Source organism: Alnus glutinosa, chromosome 12 (genome assembly GCF_958979055.1).
Source record: "Alnus glutinosa chromosome 12, dhAlnGlut1.1, whole genome shotgun sequence".
Lineage (NCBI taxonomy): Eukaryota > Viridiplantae > Streptophyta > Magnoliopsida > Fagales > Betulaceae > Alnus > Alnus glutinosa.
The window spans coordinates 14,523,738-14,540,781 of record NC_084897.1 but is presented as its reverse complement, the minus strand read 5'-3'; the positions used below and the strand labels follow the sequence as shown (position 1 = coordinate 14,540,781).

The 17,044-nt window shown below is 38.9% G+C and overlaps 1 protein-coding gene across 1 annotated transcript; it reads right to left on the bottom strand.

The window, feature by feature from the left end:
- Positions 1-14,869: 14,869 nt before the first annotated feature.
- LOC133883052 (putative F-box protein PP2-B12) lies at positions 14,870-16,221 on the bottom strand. The gene is made up of 3 exons (XM_062322238.1): positions 15,816-16,221; positions 15,609-15,727; positions 14,870-15,526 (listed from the first exon to the last, which is right to left on the bottom strand). Exons 1-3 carry the CDS (start codon positions 16,101-16,103, stop codon positions 15,022-15,024), a joined length of 912 nt encoding a protein of 303 aa, XP_062178222.1. The 5' UTR covers positions 16,104-16,221; the 3' UTR covers positions 14,870-15,021.
- Positions 16,222-17,044: the final 823 nt, after the last annotated feature.

The following is a 17,044-nucleotide window of genomic DNA, read 5'->3' as shown; positions in this document are numbered from 1 at the left end:
AAGAAACACGTTTGATCTTAGTCAAGGACAAGTGAACAACAATGAGCCTTTCAACTTGAACATTAACCATGACTTAAATGAAGTTGATGATGATTTTGTTTAGTGTGCACGTAATGACATACCATCATTTGAAGTACCATTTAAAAAGACACGTAGAATGTATGATATTAACTTAATATTACCTATTACATATCGTATGTTCATTTTCTCCTTGTGTATGATTTTAACATTACCACTAGTTTTAACAATTCTCATTTGTTAGTATCATGTATTCTCCATTTTATTCAATTTGACCTGTTTTTCAAATATAATGTAGGTAACAAATGGCATAAAAAAAAAAAAAAAAAAAAAAAAAGTGATGTTGTGCGGCTTTTCGAGTGACATAATACAATGAACTAGCCACCGGCACAACCATACACACCATCAAACGATGATAAGACGCAGGACCCACATGCTGGTTCCGCGAGCCGTGTAATGCCTCATGATTCATTTTATAGGTTACTAGCTGATGCCCCTCCACCCCTACCAAGATATTATTCATATACTTACGGCTCACAATGGCCCACACCGACCTGTGTGAATGAGACTGCTACACCATCATCTTCCACACAAGATCGTGAGGAGCATAGAGAGGTACCTACATCACCACAAGTTCCGCCGACACTACAATTAGCCGATGGAGAGGTCTGTACAATAGGTATATTGAACATATATTTATTAGTAAATGTGTCTGTTGATATTATGTATTGTGGTCCAACATTGATCGTCACAACAAATGACTAACATAAATATGTGTTGTAATGCACATACAAAAGGAATCATCCATGTCAAGAAATTTGGGGCTCATGACTTTTGGCCAATCTCAGATGAGGAGAAGGTTATTCTTGAGTTTAATAAAGTATGGCAACCAACAAGCACAAGCGGTCTTAAATTTCACAGGCTCGTCGGAAAGTATGTTCGATTTGGGCAATTTGTTGATCTACACACTCCACATTGGAAAAGTTTCCGCTGCACAAAAAAGAAGAGTTATGGACCGCTCTAATGGTATGTATGAAAACTGATGTTTTAAATATTAAGGGTAATTACCTTTTCCCTCCATCAACTACCAGCCATTGTCAACATGCCCCCATGAACTGACACTTCGATCAAAAAAGAGCTTCAAACTTCCATCTTTACATACTTTGGCCCCTTCCGTCAGTCTAATTCATGCAAAGACTTAAATGCCTAACTCAATTTTAAAAATGACCTAAATGCCCTCATCTTAAACAATAAATAAATAAATAACTGAAAGAAAAGGGGGTGGCAGCAGCCACCCTCTAAGTGGCCGGGTGGCCTGCGAGCCACTCCAGCTTATCTCTAGGGTGGCTGTGCAGCCACCCTAGAAAAAAAATAGGGTGGCCGTGAGGCCATCCTAGAAAACAGCTAGGGTGGCCGCGAACCACCCCATAGGTTGCCGGAGCCACCTTTGGGGTGGCCGCGGGCCACCTTAGGCCACCCCTTAGGCTGGGGGTGGCCACGAGCCGGCCATCTCTAAGGGTGGTTCGCGCCCCACCCCCTCCACCAAAGGGGGTGGCTGCCACCCGACAACCACCCCCTTAGGTTTATTTTTTTTGGTTTTAAAAAAAATATATTAATTTTAATATTTTTTTATTAATTACTGTAGAGGGCATTCTGGTCTTTAAACCAAAATTAACGCTAAAAAATGGCATATTCCATCCAAGTTAACGGGATTCTCTAACGGAAGGGGCTAAAGTATGTAAAGATGGTAGTTTGATGCTCTTTTTTGGTTGAAGTGTCAGTTTATGGGGGCATGTTGACAATGGCTGGTAGTTGATAGGGGAAAATGTAATTATCTCTAAATATTAAGTTGTAGAATTTGTTCTTAGTAAATACATACAAACTGATGAAATTGGTACAATTATTTGTTTTCAATGTTTGCAGACAAAGTTTTACATCAAGCCTAGTCAACTGCTAAATAATATCAAAAGGATTGCCTTCATGGACTTTGGGGTAAAAAGAAAAACTTTCAAGCGGATCGTGAAGAAATCTCTTAAAATTAAAGAAGGTGCAACACATGAACAAATATTACAATCGAGACCCAACAATGACCTATTAGATCCAGAGGACGTTGAAGTGTGCGTCGACATTTGGACAAGAGAAGATAAGATAGCATTTACAACAACAAAAACGCACACACACACACACACACACACACACACACACACACACACACACACATAAACACACACAAACACACACATATTTGGATGTTGGTATTAATGTTAAGAAATACACAGTTGAGGGCTAAGAAAAATAGGGTCAACAAGAGTAAGCATATTGCTAACCACACAACAGGTTCGAAGAGCTACACCAGACTCATGACCGAGATGGTAAGTTGTTTTCGTGTGCACTAACATATTCTTATTCGTTTGGCAATGAATGATAATTATTACTTTCACCATTTGTTTTTGTAGGAAAGATCAACACGGTCCACCCCAAGTAGAAGCGATATTTATCTTGTTGCACACAATAGAAAAGATGGCACCCCTGTCAATTCTGAAATTGGAGAAAAAAATGGTAAGTGCTTCTATTGAGTTGTACTTCGTTTATAGATGTATTTACGATAGTGCACTCATTTTGATATTCTTTAATGGGACAATTGGGTTGACAAAATTATATTTTTGATAGGCGAAAATGAAGGAGTTGATGTTGCAGGAGTCTCCAACAACAGATGTATCCTTGTAGGGATTTATACGATGGACTATAGAAGATGCATATGCGAAGACAATTAAAAAGCCAGAATACGTAGGACGTGTCCCCAGAATAGGCTTTGGCATTGTACCTGGCAGATTCAGCGGTATGCCAAGGATATCGTCATCATCCTCCCAGGAACTATTACTTTTCCAACAAGTTAGTCAATTGCAAGCACAAGTGGAGGTACAACAAGTACAAATGTAGGCAGCCCACGAGAATGAGATAGCTCAAATGAATCACAAGGACCATACCTGTGATATAGAGATTGCTCAAATGCGCGAAACGATCGAATGTTTAGTGCAGTCTTCACTAACGAGAAACCAATTTGTGGCGCAAAGGACTAATGGGCAAGACATTCAAGACATAGCTTCCCCTCTTAGTGTGATGGCCAAATCATCTGTTGCTAGTTGGCCAGGTGATGTTTCATGATTGTTATGTCCCAATAACCACAAACATTTGTTTATTTATGCTACTTAGTAATGAAATTTGCAACTAACATTGTCAACAATGTTTTGTAGGTGGACACTTGGCCATGTCCCATGACGACATCCAAGGAGGCGAAGTAGGATGTATGGGCAAGCAACAAGCTTGACATTTGTGTTATGGAGCATTCATGTATGTATTTGTTTAACATTCTCATTATATTTGAATGTATATGGAGAAGTCTGATAGGTAGGATAGAATGCATCTATCTGCTTTTTTACTGTTTATGTTGCGGTATGGCATAGACATGGGAAAGTGTTAAATGATAGGAGCTCAAAAAGTGAGATATACTTTCTTCTCTTTTGAGTCCTTGAGGAAAATTTTTATCTTATACAGTTAAAAACATGGAAGCAGCTTAGAAATATATATATATATATATATATATATATATATATATATATATATATATATATATATATATATGGAAGCAGTTAGAAATGCCAATAGCCCATGGACAAGTGCATATTCAAGCCCATGGGCAAGTGTAAGCAAGGATGATATGTATTTTTGAATTTATGCAGTGTGACTACTCTCAATGTTGTGCTTCATGAATGCAGCAATGCCTTATTGATAGCTGTCTTGAGTTAATAAGGAAAATGTGCAAGTTTATAAAGGTAGCCAACAGGCTGCCACAAACTTGAAATTTATGATTACCTTAGCAACTTTTTATTTTATATTTTATTTTATTTTTTTTTAATGTTATCTTCCCTTAGTGTTCCCCAACTTAGCATCAACAGTAAACAGCCAGATAGTCGTCGATGCTATTGTTTTGCCTATCTGATCATGTTGCCTAATTCTCTTTCTTCTTAAACAAACTTGTGTATTAGTAGGATTTGTAACATTGGGAGTCCGCTAGTTTATCACATAATCCTGCACTTCAAGACGTTGTAAATCAATTAGTGATGCTTAAACTTTATACGTTTAAGAGCGTTATGCGGAATCTATTGCAAGAGAAGTTTTAAGTACTCATGATAATGATTGCTTTGTGCTGCCTGATGTTAAGGAAAATCAGGACTAGTAGCAAGATTCAATTCTTATTCAACTAGAGGTGAAAAATCACAGAATTGAGGGTAACGGCTAGTAGCCGTTACTGTTCACTACCCAGTAGCCGTTACCGCATTTCTGAAGCTGGACAGAATAGTGATTATTCTGCAGGCTATTCAATAGGCAGTTTGCAAGGAAGAAAACATAAAAAATTATCCCAATACACAGAAACAATCTCTGAACTTCAATGAAAATATCAATAATCAGTGGTGCCGGAAAACGCCTACAAGCTGGGCTAATATAACTGAAAATTCGACCTTTAGTAGGGTTTTACCAAAAATAGCAAAACCCTAATAACCCTAATAGAATGAAATACAAAATAAAATAAGTAGCTTGCCAAAAATCAGGCCCAAATCGGGCTCAAAATCACCTCCTAGATAATAAATGAAAAGTTACCATAAATGGAAAAAAAAATAATCTAAAATTAGGTTTTTTTGAAGGGAAAACAGTGGATTTTAAGCTCGAAACGAGGCATACTGAGTGTAGCTGGGTGGCCAGGACGTGCGTGCCAAAGAGAGCTTTTTGAATTGGGGTCATATGCCCGAATCGGACTCTCGTAGCCAAAGTCATGGCCAAAATACTGCCGCTCACTCGGAAATTGCCCCAATTAGGCTAGATCACGATTTCTTGCCAATCTTGCGCTGATCTGCCCGCTCCTGGTAATTCAGTGCCATCAACGTTCAATCTGACAGCTCAGCATCTTCTGATTCAGATCCCTTTGCATCAGTCACCTGGGTTTGAAAGAACTCGTCCTCGAGTTCACAACAATGTCATCGGAATCCGCAAAACAAGGACTCAAGTGCTTCACATTAAAGACATCAAAAGTCTTCAAATGACTGGGGAGACGCAACTGGTAGGCATTATCATTGATCTTTTGCAATATCTCACAGGGTCCGATCTTCTGCTCTTTAAGCTTATTGTACTCTCCAATAGGAAACCGATCACGAGTTAAGACTGCTCAAACAAAATCACCAACATCAAAAAGTACCTGACGACAATGACGGTCCGCTCGAGCCTTGTACTTGGCATTGCTCTCCTGAATGGACAGTTTCACCTACTCATGGATGCCTCGAAGTTGTTCGGCCAGCTCATCTGCTTTAGGATTCAAACGACCTACACGTGGGACAGGAGCTAAGTCCAGTACTCCGGATGGATTCTGACCATACACAATCTCGAATGGGCTTATTCCTGTGGCCCTGCTCTTTAATCTATTGTAGGCAAATTCTGCTTAAGGTAGGGCCAAATCCCACTCTTCGGTTTAGTCCCTGCCAAACATTGCAAAAGGTTGCCCAAACTCCGGTTCACCACTTCTGTCTGACCATCTGTCTAGCGGTGATAGGCACTGCTAAAATTCAACTTTGTCCCTAGTTTTCCCCATAGGCTCTTCTAAAAACTACTGATAAATTTGTTATCCCAATATGAAGTGATGCACTGAGGAACACCATGGAGACGCATAATCTCCCTGAAGTAAAGATGGGTGATCCAAGCAGCATCCATGGTCTTCTTGCAAGCTACAAAATGGGTCATCTTGGAAAACCTGTCGACCACAACTAAAATGGAATCAGAAGCCCATTGGGTACGGGGCAAGCCCAACACAAAGTCCATGCTGACATTGAGCCAAGGAGCTTTAGGAACTGGTAATGGGGTGTACAGGCTTGCATTTGTGAGAACACCCTTGGACTTCTGACACACATAACAACGCTCCACAAAGTGAGCCACATCACTAGTCAACTTAGGCCAGTAGTAATCATAAGAGATAAGAGCCAACATTTTGTCTCGCCCGAAGTGACCCTCATTATGAAGTTCACTAATAATCTGCTGCCTTAGTGAACAATCTGGAATGCACAACTATAACCCACGAAACAGATAACCATTATGCAAATAAAATCAGAATGATGACCATCTTTTACCTCCTGAATTATTTTTCCAAAGGAAGGATCGGTTGCATACATATCAGTAAAAGCGTCAAACCCTGCAACTTTAGTACTTATGGTGGTGAGGAGCAACGTACGACGGCTCAGGGCATCTGCAACACGGTTTAGACTTCCTGTTTGGTGCCTTAGTGCAAAGGTTAATTCCTGTAAGTAAGCCACCCACTTGGCGTGTCGTCTGCTCAGCTTGTGTTGACCATTGATGTACTTCAGAGCCTTATGATCAGTGATAGGAATAAATTCCTTCTATACTAGGTAGTGACGCCAATGCTTCAAAGACTAAACGATGGCACAGAACTTCAGGTCATAGGTGGAATAATTCTTCTTTGCTCCCGATAGTTTCTCACTAAAAAAAGCTATGGGACGCCCTTCCTGACTGAGAACGCCACCATTGCCAACCCCGGATGCATCACAGTTTACTTTGATCACCTTCTCAAAATCAGAGAGTGCCAAAACTGGTGCCTCTGTCATCTTCTGCTTGACCAGTTGGAAATTGGCCTCTGCCTCCTCAAACCACTGGAACTCACGAGACACGCTGTGATGGGAGCAATCAGGGTGCTGAAATTCCTGATGAATCAGCGGTAGAAAAAGGCCAACCCATGGAAACTCTTGACATCGTGCAAGGTCTTTGGTTGGGGCCACTCCAAAACTGCATCTATCTTTGACTGATCTACATGAACACCATCAGTAGATACAACAAAACCCAGAAAAGTTACAGAAGTAGTGAAGAAAGAACACTTCTTATGATTGACGAATAGGCGCTCCATCCTCAACACACTGAAAACAACACAGAGGTGATCAAAATGTGACGCCCAAGTCTGGCTGTAGATGAGGATATCGTCTAAGTAAACCACAACGAATTTTCCCATAAAAGACCTCAGAACCTGGTGCATGAACCTCATAAAAGTGCTGGGTGTGTTGGACAACCCAAAAGGTATCACCATCCACTCATACAAACCATGCTATGTCTTGAACGCTGTCTTCAACTCATCTCCATGCCTTATTCTGATTTGGTGGTAGTCGCTTTTAAGGTCAATTTTTGAGAAGACCTTAAAGCCGGACAGCTGATCTAACATATCACCCAGGCGGGGAATTGGGAACATGTATTTTATTGTGATCCAGTTGATTGCTCTGCTGTCAACACACATGCGCCAAGAACCATCTTTCTTTGGTACTAGCAGGGTAGGAACTACACATGGGCTCATGCTTTCACGGATGTAGCTCCGATCTAGCAACTCTACCACTTGTCGCTACAACTCTTTCGCTTCCTTGGGACTGAGGCGATCAAATCGACCTAGGAATCATGTCAATATGATGTTGGATATCTTGCATAGGTGGTAGTCCATGAGGAAGATCTTCTTGCATTAGGTCAAAAAATTATGCTAGCAGCTGCTGGACCTCTGGTGGCAAATCTGGAGTCTCATCTACTGCACTATTCCCACAAGCCAGTAAAGCATAAACTCTATCTTCATGCTCAACTTTGACTAAAAACCTGGACATAGAAAGCAGGTTAGTATTATCGACTACCGGGGCAGGATTGATTCCTTCCCAACGAGGTGCCAACACAATCTTCTTCCCTTTGATGCTAAAGGAATATGTATTCTTCCTGCCATCATGCACCATAGTGCGATCATACTGCCAAGGTCTGCCTAACAATATATGACAATCGTCTATAGATACTACATCACACCAAGTATTATCAAAATACTTCCTGCCAACAGAAAAGGACACTAGGCATCGTCTATCTACTTTTACCTTACTCCCTTTGTTGAGCCACGACAGCTTGTATGGCTTGGGATGACAATCTGTCTTCAACTGCAATTTCTGGACAGCCTCTTTAGACACTATGTTCTCACAACTGCCATTGTCAATGATCATTTTGTAGACTTTGTCGACCACTGTGCAAGTTGTGTGGAAAATATTGGTTCTCAACCAATTGTCTCTAGAGTCGCCCTTGGGAGTCAGTAGACTCTTACGAATGACCAAAGTCTCTTGGCCATCCCCATATAGTACATCTTCATCTCCATCATCGTCATACACTGAATCTCCAATCTCCTCATACGTGTAGTCTACCACCTCTTCCTCAAGTAGAAGGTTCTTGCCCTTCTGGTTGGCAGGTTTCCTGTAATCAGTCGCCCTATATCCCTATTTACCACATCTAAAGCATTTAATATTAGGGTTAAAATTACCCTGCGTTGGCGGCTGGACATGATGGAATTCTTGGGGCCGAACCTGGAGATTGCCTTGATCGCTTCTGACCACTGGCCACTTATTCTGCTGCTTCTCTGTGACAAGTGCACTCTGATAGGCCTCAGAAACGGTCTACAAGGAGTGCAAGCTAAAGGCATCTTGTAGGGGCTGTCGCAATCCTCCCAAATATCGCGCCACCATCTGCTCTTCTGTCTCAGATAGATCGTTCCGTGCAACCAACTGATAGAACTCCTCTGTGTAATCATCCACTGATCACATGCCTTGCCTCAACGAGTGAAGTCGCTGAAATAGGGTTTGAGTGTAGCCGAAAGGAAGGAAGTGACTCTTCATCTTGTTCTTCATCTTCTCCCAATCGGTGATCTTGGCCTTGCCTTGCCTCTCTCTTGACCGCTTCAACTACTCCCACCACTCAGATGCTCTACCTTTTAATTTGATGGCGACTAGTTTCACTTTGTCGCGATCGGGGACTTCCTTATACTCAAGAATCCGCTCTAACTCATTCAACCAATCGATGAAACATTCAGGTTGTAACATGCCAGAAAACTCGGACAGGTCTACTTTGAAACTAAGGCCTCTATGATGACTTTCCTAACCACGGTACTCCCGGTATGGAGCAGGATTGTGATACGGGTTGTCGAAGGTGGAATCGGAATCGGAGTCTCCATCTCACAATTGCCGACTTCCTGCGTCCCTAGGCGCTGGGTTAACTCTGCAACTTGTCTCTGCAAATCCTCAATCATCACATCCTGAACGTGATGATCACGATGCGGAGCTTCCTCATTCAGAACCTACCCATGACGACCACCAGGTATCGAAACTGATGAAGAACTCTTCTCAGGAAAGTGTTGAAGCTCTTATCCCAATTGAAGCCGGGCAGAATAGTGATTATTCTGTAGGCTATTCAAAAGGCAGTTTGCAAGGAAGAAAACAGAAAAAATTATCCCAAAACACAGAGACAATCTCTGAAATTCAATGAAAATATCAATAATTAGTGGTGCCGGAAAACACTCACAAGTCAGGCTAATATAGCTGAAAATTCGACCTTTAGTAGGGTTTTACCAAAAATAGCAAAACCCTAATAACCCTAATAAAAAGAAATACAGAATAAAATAAGTAGGCTGCCAAAAATCTGGCCCAAATTGGGCTCAAATCACCTCTTAAACAATAAATGGAAAGTTACCATAAATGGAAAAAAAAAAAATCTAAAATTATGTTTTTTTGAAGGGAAAACAGCAGATTTTGGGATAGAAACGAGGCGCACCAAGCATAGCTAGGCAGCCATGACGTGCGCGCCAAAGAGAACTTTCCGAATTGGGGTCATATGCGCGAATCGGACACTCGTAACCAAAGTTATGACCAAAATACTGCCGCACACTTGGAAATTGCCCCAATTAGGCCAAATCACGATTTCTTGTCAATCTTGCGCTGATCTGCCCGCTTCAGGTAATTCAGCGCCATCAACGTGCAATCTGACAGCTCAGCATTGTCTGATTCGGATCCCCTTGCATCAATTTCTTTACTCAGTTTGTGAGTAACGGCTACTGCATTTCTAGTTTCTGCATTCCTAAGCAAACTTGTGACATACCAAATCAGGCTCTCTGCTTGTGACATACCCTTTCCTCTAAGTCATCTCTCATCTCAGCAATAATTCTTCACAACATTCAACAAACAGAAGCTCCTTAGGTTGGCAGCAACACCCTGGTCAACGAATAGCTGCTGTAGCTGCCTATAGTTCCTAGATTCCAAGATTCTTGTTTTCTGCTTCTGACATGTAATCAACTTAGGATTATGTTTTATATTTGTTTATTCTTTGCACTGAGGTTTAGACATTTGTTTGTATTCAGACTTTTGGTTGTATTCAACTCATTGGACTTCACCGTGTAATATGTGACCATTATAAATAAGAACTAAACCTCTGTTCTTCGTAAGTAACCAAGCAGAGACTTCTTAAATTCTTACACCTGATTCACTTTTTTGTATGTATTTTCTAGGTGTACTCATTGATCTTCGACCTTTTAGTTGATCTGGGTCCTGTGCTTGTCTACAAGTTCCAATTACATTTGTTGATAGCGTATACGGAAGTTCAAAGCTTGAACGATCTGAAATTGTGGAATATCTAAAAGGCCTTGCATATCTATTGGTTTAGAGATGTCGTTTAACGATCGAATGGAAGCTAGGTTTTTTGAATCATGTTATTGACAGCAGAACAATTTCTTTGCATTAGTATCATAGTTTAAGTTATATGTATGTGTAATCATTTTTTGAATTGTAATGATTACGATTATGTTGGTTGTTTAAAGTATACTATTTGTGTATCTTAACTTTAAGCAATGTTTATCAAGTTGTATCGGTTGGTTTTTTGTTTCATGCTCGTTGTGCATACATTATTTGTGAATCAGCCAATCAGGTATTTTAATTGGCCTAGAAAAGAAAAAAAAAATGAAAGAAGTTGAAAAAAATAATAATTAATTAATGCCGCTAAGCGGGCATTAATACATTTAATGCCGCTTCTCCTCAAACGGCATAAATTAACGCCGTTTGCGTCCTAAGCGGCAGGAAATTAATTTAAGACCGCTACATTAATGCCCTTTGAGAAGCGGCATTAATTAAACGGCATAAAAATAAGGACATTAAATGTAGTTTTTTTTGTAGTGTCATGTTGTAGCACAAATGGTTGAGACATATAGAGACAAATCCACTTCATTACCTTATGTCGACCGCATAACCAAACTGCTAAAACATCTTGGGTTAGTCATTCCTCATTATGAGCCTAGTCAAGTGCCTCAAGGATACTTTGGAAAGGCTATCGTAGGAATGTACTGATCATGAGCTCAAGTTCAAGCTTGCGAGGTGGCTCTTGAGGTACCTGCACCAACAGTTGGTGGCCGGTGACTCTAGAGCCTTTTCCTATTCATCCTCTATCTCCATGGCTGCGTTCATGGAGCAAATCAATGCTTTAACTCAAATGTTAGGCAGTGTGGACAAGAGGATGGCATTTATGGATGATCAGCACCAGATAGCAAAGGAGAAGAAGCAAAGCTGAAACGGCATATCAATTGGTGGCTATAGTGTAACGCCGCTAAACAATTAATTAACTAGTAGTTAACTTAGTACGCATCCTAAAACTTATTTACCAAGTAAATAAGTTCCAAGCGATCACTCTGTAACACCCCCAGATTTAATTAATATAAATAATTAACTTAGAGAGTTACTAGCACAATTTCCTAAACTAATAAACTCGTAACTAACTTGGAAAAACTACCCTAAACAACTATCAGATTGATTAAAATAGCAGAATTTGAAAAATAAAATACAATGATCTGATCGGCCATGATTTAAACCTCTATAGACCACTCACATAATTATTACTCAAAAACCTTAAAGATAACAACCTCAAACTATCACAAAATACACCATTGGAATACAACAAAACGTACAGAAATAAAACTCAAACACCCTTGAAATACCACTTACATTATTAAATAGATCGAAGTACCTGCATGAGGATCCAGTGGAGGATCACGAGGGACCAAAAGATGACCCAAAGGAGGATCCAGAGTAGTGGGATGATGAGGATCCTAGGTTGGTAACCCTTTTACGTAGTAGATTATGTTCTATGTATTACCAGATTTGGGGTTAGCCTAAATTACATTATTATAAGGGGGAAGAATTAGTGTAGCACCCTGTATTTTAGAATTAGGTTGGGCGTTAAGTGAGCCTAATGTCTTGGGCTTAGAGTCTCCAGACCCATCTATTTGGGCCTATAGTAAAATAAGTAATTGATCATAACTAGAAACCTTTCACCCCTAAAGAATTTATTTCTTAGAGACAAAATCTGATTTTGATATGTTTTTAACAAAACTTGTTTCTCAAGTTCTGATCCATTCGGTTACTATTTCGGCCCTAAAAGTTTGTTTTTGGACTTTGAGCTCAAATAATTATAAGTTGTTTTAGACTTTGAGTTTGAGTTGATCTAAGCCCATAGAAGAGATCCTAGTTAGGAGGAACGATAGCCTAAGTGGGCCAATCCTGACTCAGTCCCCATGGTAGAATGTAAGCCCATCAAGAGTAATGGAGGGCCCAATTAGACGACATCTAATAGCCAATCATATTGGGTGATGAGTAACCTCACAAGGATTCAACACATTGGTGGGTGATGCCTCACGTCTTCTCAAAAGCTCTTTTGTTTATCACTCAAAAAAGGCTCTCGGCTTATATGTTGTTCATAAATATATTTACAATATTATATATTTCAAAAGTAATTCATAATCTACGAATGAGATATTGCCATGTAAAGAAAAACTCTTGTTTTTCACTCACAAAAGGCTCTCAAAAGTGAAAATACCCAAAATACCTCTCTTTTTTTAAGGAAAAAAAAAATACTAGGATTTAAGTGTTTGTTAGAATTTATTCGATTTTGCAAAAATACACATACATGAATCTTTGAAAATTTTTATAATCTTTTTTTAAAAAAAAAAAAAATGAACACAGTGGTATTTTGAAAATTTTAATAGGATTTAACAGAAATTTCTAACAGGAAGCCACTAATTGAGACTTTCTGAAATTTCACCTAGAATTTAATTTGGTGGCGGGTGGCCCCAACCCACGTTCATGAATTGATATAAGATCCTTCAAAGATCATGCACAACCCCAGAATTCAGGACATAATTATATTGGAGGGTACAGTGCAACAGGTGAAAGATAATCTTCAAATATATGAACAAGTGAAAGATAATCTTCAAATCACGGGTTCGTTTGGTAAAACTTTTTAGAGCATTAGGAAGCTAGAATGACTAGAGCTAGGGAGAGATTACAGAAGAGTTTGTTATGTTTTACATATATATAAGTGATTATTTGTTGAAAACATTTTATTATGATGTTGCTGCAAATTCAGGGACGGAATTAGGGGTCAAAAAAAATTATTGGTAGGGCAGTAGGCTAAATTTTTATTTTTTTATTTTTTTAAATTGAGGGTCGATCATAGCTTATACCACCCCCCCTAAATCCATCCCTAGCAATGATTATTTATTAAGTTTATCTCGAAATTTTTGAAAAACTTTAAGCTTTTGAGGTTTGAATAAAAGTCATTTCATTACCCTTAAATAAGGCTTGAAATTTCTTGTTATTTCTCGTGCCTCTGACCCAATAAGTTAACTAATATATATATAGTCCTTACAAGCGGGATGTTACAACAAGTTTGGAATAAGAAATTGATAAAGTATAAACAATATTTCACCTCAAAAAATTTGTATATGCAAGAGAAGCTACAGCTTTCGTGACAGAGAGTAAAAATATATTTAAAATTCACGCTTGAAGAATTCAGTGACAAACATTAGATCCAATTACACTATAGTTAAAACGAGGCACCTTTTAGCTTATACCTAAAGAGAAATGACACTTAAAAAAAAAAAAAAAAAAATTATTTATTGCTGCGTGAATAGTGTCATTTTTGGGCAAAAAAAAGCGACACTATTCATTTAACGTCGCTTAAATAGTGTCGCTTTTGAAAGGTTATTAATCATAGGGTTGGGACTACAAATTAGAGTCGTTTTACTGTTAAAGTGACACTAATTAAAGTTGCTTTTGTTCAAGCAACTCTAAACAGTAAAAATCGATTGCTTGAACAGTGAACGACTCTAAACAGTTAGTGTTGTTTTACTATTCAAGCGACACTAACTGTTTGGTGTCGCTTGAACAATAAAGCGACATGCATTAAACAGTTAGTGTTGTTTATTGTTCAAGCGATGTTAATTTGAATAATTTATTAAAACAATAATCAATGGAGATCAAAGAAGAGAAGGAAAAAAAAGAGAAGAAAAGTACAAGAAGAAGGGTGAGATTCACGTAGAGGGAGAGAATAATCATTCCTTTAAGAATGAGAATGGTTATTAGTGGAAATGCAAGTAGTTGAAATCTAACAACTATTTTTATTTTTTATTTTAGTGACAACACATAATAATTCTTTCACTGAAATTAAATTAAAATCAAAATTCAGAAAATACTCAAGAATGAACCATTCTTGAGGTGGTGCGATCATCTCTAGAGACCCTATAGTGAACCCTTGAGGATCTACAGGAAAAGTGCAACCACCCTCGATGTCATTAGGAGTAGACAAGACAACCCTCAACGACCATGCACTATTAGCTAGGGGTGATTGTAGCTGCTAGGTGGCCACCCTCGGCCAAAATTAATTAAGAGTTTTTTGTATTATTATTATTATTTATTTTTATATATAGGTTTGAAGGAAAAAAAAAAAAAAAAAAAAAAAAAAAAAAAAAAAAAAAAAAAAAAAATTCTGAAAGCTCCATCTATTCTTTAAGCATTTTATACCAAGTAATATTGAAAAATCCTTCATGTAAATGGAATACAGAACAGATTTTATTAAGTAATGTTGAAATCAATTGTACAAATTAAGTCAAACTCATAACCAAAGAAAAGAGACAAACTTGAAAAAAACAAACACTCAATTAATCCCTCGTTGATGTCCATATATATATGTTGCAATTTAAAATGCAAAAGCCATTCTCAGTAACGGCTAATTGATGACTATTTCAACCTTAAAAAAAATGCAACAGATGGACAACAAATTAAAGCACCCTCACTCTTTTGGCCTGATCTCAATCCCTTGAACAATGAGGCCGCCCTTCCAGTTGCCTCCCTTCACCTCCAAAACACTCATTTCCATTTCCCCATCATCATCATCATCGTCTCCTCCATTGAAGAACTCACCCAGCTCGATCTCCAACCATCCATCTCCTCTCTCCTTTGGACACTCGCCATCCTCCTCCTCCTCTTCTCTAGGCTGCGGCGCCTGAAACCCCATCATCCGGTTGCGGTTAAAAAGCCCAACTCCCCGCGGTACAATCTGGTAACGCAGCCTCCGCCCTCTCTCCGCATCCAAAAAGACACTTCGCTTATGCCCTTCACTCCCAACAACTCCGACCGCAACCTCGACAGGTTGGTTTTCAAATCCGAATGATCCTGCCGTTACCTTGAACACAAGGTAAGATGTATACAGCGTGGCTGGAGACAGCATGCGAGTATTAATCTTTCCACGGATTTCCAGCCAACAAACACTGAGAAGCTCCGCCACCTCCGGGAACCTGTTTTTTGCATGTGAATGAAATCGATCAGAAAACCGCAAAAACGGTTGGGGGGAAAAAAAAAAGAGACAGAAAGAGAGACCTAGCTTCGGGTAAACAAGTCCGTCTCCAATAACAAGGAGCTTCCATCCAGACAATGGCGAGGTCCTTTGGAGATAGCATGTAGCATATCTTTCCACTCCTCCTCTCCAACGAAAAGCTCTGGGTTAAACGTCAATGGCACAGTCAGATGAGGGCATAATGAAACAACAAAACGTTGAAGGCGTCGAATATATATACATATGCATACCTTCCTGCCGTCGTCGATGAGGAGGGGATGATCGCAGAGACGGAGATAGAGCTCCTTCTTGGAAGAAAAAGCGAGCGAAGACGAATCGGCGGAACGGGAGATTATGCTCTGGTACTGGGGTGGAAGAAAGCTTTTCCAGAGGGCGTCAGATTCGGCCGCCGATCTGAAGTTTGTGGAAACCAATGACGACCTGCAGGCGTCCGACGGACTCGTGAACGACAGCACGCTGGCGATGCAGTCTTCGGGTAACACGTAGAACGAGCCCACCGCCTCTGTTTCTGTTGCCATACCCGAACAATCTCTCTCTCTCAATGTGAATTTGACGCAAATCGTTTTCAATTCCTTTTTTTGGTTCTCCCACTTGGCGGTGGTGTTTATATAAACGAGGAAATCTAGCAAAGCTTAGCGGCTAAGGTTCGTACGTGTGCAATTCGTGGCCAAGGTTCTAGATATAGAATAATATATATATATATTCAAGGAACATCTTCTTTTCTCCATTTTTTTTTTTTTTCCTAGTGGATAATAGGAAAGGTTAGATATTATATTTTTGGGTTAAATACATTTTTAGTACCTGAATTTTGATAATTTTATTTTTTGGTATCTGAGATTTAATTCGTATCGCAGATAGTACTTGGATAGACAGACTTGTTACCTCCATCTATTTTTTCGTCCAATATTTAACGGTCTGTCACGTGTCAACCGCTAAGGTTGACATGTGGCACTATATAAAAAAATATTTAAAAATTAATTAAAAATAATAAAATAATAATAATAAAAAAAAAAAAAGAAGAGCCACCCCTCCTTTTTTGTTTTAATTTTTTTTTTTAAAGTTCTGAATATTTATATTTTTTAAAAAAATTTATTAATTTTAATTTTAAAAGATTTTAATTTTAATTTTTTTAATTTTTTTATGTTGTGTCACGTGTCAACCCTCAAGCAGACCATTAAATATTGGACAGAAAAATTGATGGAGGTACCAAGTCCGTCTTTTCCCAAAACCTAAGTATTATCTGCGATACGAATTGAAACTCAAGTACCAAAAAAAAAAAAGTTGTCAAAACTCAGGTACTAAAAGGTATTTAACCCTATATTTTTATTAAGATAGATGTCACACACTATTATCTAGTTAATCTATAATTGGGCATTTTTTTTTTTTTTGTTTAGAGATGGAAACTAAATATTTTTCTTCTATCAAATATATATTCATCCAACGTGGGTGGCTGATATGT

Bases quoted from the DNA above. Each gene is read 5' to 3' on its own strand.
- LOC133883052 (XM_062322238.1), bottom strand. From the start codon at position 16,103: ATGGCAACAGAAACAGAGGCGGTGGGCTCGTTCTACGTGTTACCCGAA. The intron at 15,728-15,815 runs GTATGCATATGT...CGTTTAACCCAG, and splicing joins TCATCGACGACGGCAGGAAG to AGCTTTTCGTTGGAGAGGAG. The intron at 15,527-15,608 runs GTCTCTCTTTCT...TGCAAAAAACAG, and splicing joins ACTTGTTTACCCGAAGCTAG to GTTCCCGGAGGTGGCGGAGC.